At 39.0% G+C, this 5,094-nt stretch overlaps 1 protein-coding gene across 1 annotated transcript in view; it reads right to left on the bottom strand.

The window, feature by feature from the left end:
* The window catches only part of RAP1GDS1 (Rap1 GTPase-GDP dissociation stimulator 1), a 122,521-nt gene extending 117,821 nt beyond the window's left edge, over positions 1-4,700 (bottom strand). Inside the window, exon 1 of the mRNA XM_019661641.1 lies at positions 4,526-4,700. Coding sequence (XP_019517186.1) covers positions 4,526-4,685 — 160 coding nt within the window. The 5' untranslated portion in view covers positions 4,686-4,700. The remainder of the gene's footprint in view (positions 1-4,525) is intronic.
* Between the last annotated feature and the right edge of the window lie 394 nt (positions 4,701-5,094).

Below are 5,094 nucleotides of genomic sequence, written 5' to 3'. Positions count from 1 at the left end.
GACAGCAACTTGTCTGTTCCCCTTCCCCCAATTCCCCAGCACTGTTCCCATATCCCCAATTCCCCAATTAAAAAAAAAGAATACTAACTTAAGAGTTTATAGAAACATAAAGGAAAGGATTAGCTGAATTTAATCAGCCTATTCTATATGTTAAACAGTTTGAACTATACACCAAGGGGTTGAATTCCAAAATTTAACTTCATAATCTTCAAAATCTTCTATTTTTTCTGAGTTTTTTATTTGGCTAGTTTTGTAGTTATCGCGGATTCATAAAAGTCTTTTAGTTTATTTCTACTATTAGATGGGAAATCCTTGTAGGAAAGGAAATTCTGGATCCTTACACTGCTCTCTATAGAGGAAACTTAATAAATCCTGGAAACCTACCTTGCTCTCTGAGTTATTTGTATTTACATCTTTTATTACAAATTATGGTGCAAACTGCCATGATTAAGAAATATTTTTATTAAGATAGGCTATGCTAAAAACAATGACTGTGTTTCACTTGAAGTTTTCTCTATTTCAGAATTTGGATTAAAACTTTTGAGCAGTCATTTTTCATTCATTCTTAAATGGAGTTAAAGTCTATTTTAGTTTGAACCAGAAATGCTATAGTCTTGCTTGTCATGTTTTATTAAAGGGCCAAGAGTCTGACAGATGATCTTCACAATTACAGTATTAAAGCATGATGGATAAGAGCAAGACAGTTTATAATTTTATTTCACATAATGCCAAAAGCCCTTTTCACTAGAGTCCAAGAATTATTTCACTGGTTTATAGTTGTCAAATATAGCTTTAGCATCTAATAACACAAATTGCTAATAAGTTCATACACCAGCCTTTTTTATTAGACAGCGATTTGAACTGAGATCCAGGCTTAATAAATTCTTTGTCTCAGAAATGACCAAGAAAAAATTAGGGTGATTTTTTTCCTCAACAATCCAATAATGGAAAGATTTAAGATACTAATGCTAAATAGTGGTCAACACCCGGCATATATTAAGCCAACTCAGAAAATTAATTTAGATAACTCAACAAAGCTTGATGGCATTTGTCAAAGAATTTTAAAGAGACTCAACAATTATGCCAGAACGATGTTGATGAAAATGTTTAATCTGTCATTACAAACAGCTTGTGTATGGAAGAATTGTTGGAATGATCTCTATACACAGAGTTCCAGAAGACACTGGAAAGTGAAAACTGTATACATACTTTCAAACCTACACTTCTGTACAGGTAAGCTAATTGAGTCCTAACAGAAGAGCAACTCTATAAACATAAAAATAACTATTTGAGGGCTGGCCGAGTGGCGCGTTGGTTAAGAGCTGGCTTGGGATGGCAGAGGGCCCCGGTTCGGATCCCACATATGAGGGCCAGTGACACTGCCCTCTACAGCTAAGATGCTGAACAACAGCTCAGCCTGGAGCTGGGCTGCTGTGAGTCGCCGGCGATGGCAGGTGGGTTGCCATGGGCTACCGTGTGTAGCCAGCTGCCAGCATGAGCAGCCAGCAGCCACTGTGAGTGGCCGTCCAGAAGCCGGCGACTGATCTGCCTCGCCGGGGAAGAGCGCAATGATGGTGCCAACCTGGGCCAGTGAAGCAACGTCCTCCACAACTAGACTGAAGAACGAAAGAACAGCAACTTGTCTGTCCCCCTTCCCCCAATTCCCCAATAAAAATATTTAAAAAAAAAAACTATTTGAAATGTATATGCCCTGCTCCAGCTCATTATATCTAGTATGTGCCTGCAAACCAGCCTGGGCAAATTTTAAGGAATATATTAAGAAATTTTAAAATCTAATAAATATATTATCTGGACTATCATTTATGAACCCACAAAGGAAATATTCTCCCAGGACACTGCTACAGAAAGCAAAAAGAGGCTTAGGATGAAGATAAAACACAAGAGAATTTAGCTAAAAATTAAATAAATGAAACAGAAAGCATGATCATATCCTTACTTAAAATATGATACGATGCACCATAAATTTAAAAGAAATAAAATTCAAGCAATAGGATGAAGAAACATTAAGTCAGTTATCAACTTATTTGTCTCTCAGCTCCAAATTCACCCTTCTTGCCTGAACTACAAAAATTAATCTGGACCCTTTACATATTTTTTTCTCTGCCAGGTGGTGTGATACAAGCTTTGTAGAGAACAATGGGTAGCACTGAAAAGGAAGATGCTCTCCTTCCAGCATGATTTTCTCCAGTGCCACGTGTCTCCAAGTCATAGCTTTCACTGCATATTTCCTCCAGCTCTCAACTCACACAGCGGCAGTGTGTCCAAGAGCCTCAGGCGACTTACGTCTGCTCAGGTCACTGCTTCCCACACCATCTGCATATCCCTGGAAGTGAGCACAAGGGAGGTCCTGTGGGGCTGGTCCCCCAGGGCCTCTCTGGCCCAGAGTGTATACAGAAGTGTGCTGAGTTCCTGCAGAAGGGGGCCTCTGCAGCTCCCAGTCCCAGCAGTGCCTGCAGCGGTGCCCCAGATTCCTCCACATGCTCAAATGTCTGTGTGCCTGCCCATCCACCACAACTCGCATGCTCTCTAAAGAGCTGTTCCCGCGGGTCTGGTGACTGCGGATCAGCTCTGGCCCAGGCAACCAAGTGAACTTCTGTGCCATCCAGAGCACTGAAACTGTATCAATTTTAATGAGAACCAACCCTTCCACGGAAGTTTCTCCTTCCTTGGATACACTCCCTCAGGACTTCAGTACCCTGCAGAGTTTGCTGTCTACCTTTAAAGTTACTCTCCTGTTATTGCTTAATAATTTTTTACATTAAACATCCCCTATTTAAATTATTGTGTGTTGGGAAACAATTCTCCCTGGATTTCCTGGTGTTCCTGCATGGTCGGGGCCTTCTGAGCAAAAAAAATTGATACTCTATGATAAATATAAGTCTCCCTCCCTGGAGACACTTCTAAGATAGTAAAAAATTCCCCTCTTCTTTCTAGAGATTTGCTGTTAGCTTATATTTAGCGTAACAAACCTACATATGCCCTTTCCCCTCCCTAGGGAGGATAAGTTTAATTCCAGAGTTAAGATGAAGGGTGTGTGTGCATGTATCTTGGCTGGCAGTTGTGCCAGCAACCCTATACAAGCTCTCAGTGTCATAATCTTAAGGCTCCTCTCCTGTGGTGCAACCCTGCTACATGTGCAGGTTAACCCACACTAAAATGTACTATGAGTAATAAATTCTGCTCTACGATCTACAGACTTCATGCTGCCTGTCAGAATGTCTACGTACACATACGAACTTGGTTGGTCTTCTGATTGGATCTAGGCTGATATAGATACATAAATAGCCTTCTTAGAAAAATGAGGAGCTATGTGAGAAAATACTAACAATATTAGCTCTTTTAGTGAACAATATCATAAACTCTCACTCAGATCATGAATGCTATGTATAAGATGAATAATAGGTTCAGAAGATAATCTCAAACTGCTATTCATCCAACAATACAAACTAACTGCCTACCGAGCACCAAACACTACACTAGGTGCTACAGATACAAAGATGAATTCAATGTAATTCTCAAAGTATGGAAAACATTTTTTAGATTTAATTTTATTTCAGTGGCAATTACCTTTAAATATCCTAGTTCATTCCCAGAAGCAATAAATGTTAACATTTTCTTGTGTATTCTTCCTAAAGCATTGTGTGAATATATGTAATTATTTATATTTACACACACACACACAAAAACATAAGCAATCCAAATGTTATTACATTATGGGTTTTCTCATGGTAATAATCTTAATAAAAAGTGCCCACTAGAATTATTATTTTAGAAAATGCTAAGCACTATATAACTGAAATCCCCTGGTAATTATATGACAAAGTATTATATCATTCGGTGGTAATAAACTTAGAAAACCCACTGTCTTCCAAAAAGTGATAAAGATATTCAAAATAATTTGCCAAATATACTTATATGAGGTTATTGTTATAAGATTAATATTAAAATTAATATCAGGGATAACAGCCACTGGAGAAGCCAGTACAGGTATTCATTTCTTATTAGCAGGTTTTATTAGGCTATTGTGTTTTAAAAAATGCATAATTTTAGTGATAACTGTCATTATAATCATACTTATTCTTATATTATTATTATACTGATTGACATTTTTTATTACCCAAACAGGTAAAGTTTGCCATACAGATATAATGAAACCTACAGCCTTGTTTAAACATGCTTATTTCTTTTCTGGCAGCTAAGACAGTCAATGAATATTTCTTTAAGGGGATTAATGCCAAATTAAGAACAACTAAAGAAACCATAGGGGAATGCTACCTACATCCTAGACAAAATTCTGTTAGGCTATCTTCATTTGAAATGAAAGGAAAACTCAGTAAACATTTATTCAGCAGGTAGTTCCCATTTTGATGAGTTTTAATAGTAATCTGTTTCTTACTGAGACAAAGTATCTTTCAGGTTTTATAACTGTTCCAATTATTACTGTCACATAACAAACCACCCCAAACTTCCTGACATGAAACAAAAGCCATTTTATTGTGCTCACCTTCTCTGAACCAGAAATTCACAAAGGGCACACTGAGTGAGGATGGCTTGTCTGCTCCACCAGGTCTGGAGAATCGACGCTGAGTTTCAAAGTCTAAGAGTGTCTCTCGGGCTGATTCAATGGCCGGGACTGGTATCATGTGAATCGTCTGATGGTTCATTCTCTCAGGGTTTGGTGAATGGCCTGGAAGGACTTGAAGGCTAGGACTGCCCACCTGAGATCTGGGGCTTCTCCATGCGGCTTGGTTTCCTCAGAGCATGGCAGCTGCAGGTCCCAGGCTTCTCAGCGCTCCAACCAGGCCAGTGTTCCAACAAACAAGGTGGGAGCAGCATTGCCTTTTAAGGCTGAGCCTTAGAACTCACACAGCGTCACTTCTGTGGCATTCTAGTGGTTACCAGTGAGTCATGTGCGTGCTCAGATTCCACAGGAAGAGGACTCCCCAACTCTCAGTGGGGAGCTGCAAGTTCTAGAAGAATATGTGGGGCAAGAGATATTGCTGTGGCCATCTTTGGAAAATATAATCTGCTATCATAACTTCATACTCGCTACATGATTTGGTTAAAATAATA

Source organism: Hipposideros armiger, unplaced genomic scaffold (genome assembly GCF_001890085.2).
Source record: "Hipposideros armiger isolate ML-2016 unplaced genomic scaffold, ASM189008v1 scaffold_357, whole genome shotgun sequence".
In the NCBI taxonomy this organism is placed as follows: Eukaryota; Metazoa; Chordata; class Mammalia; order Chiroptera; family Hipposideridae; genus Hipposideros; species Hipposideros armiger.
The sequence above is the reverse complement of the archived record's forward strand: the minus strand, read 5'-3'. Positions and strand labels throughout refer to the sequence as shown.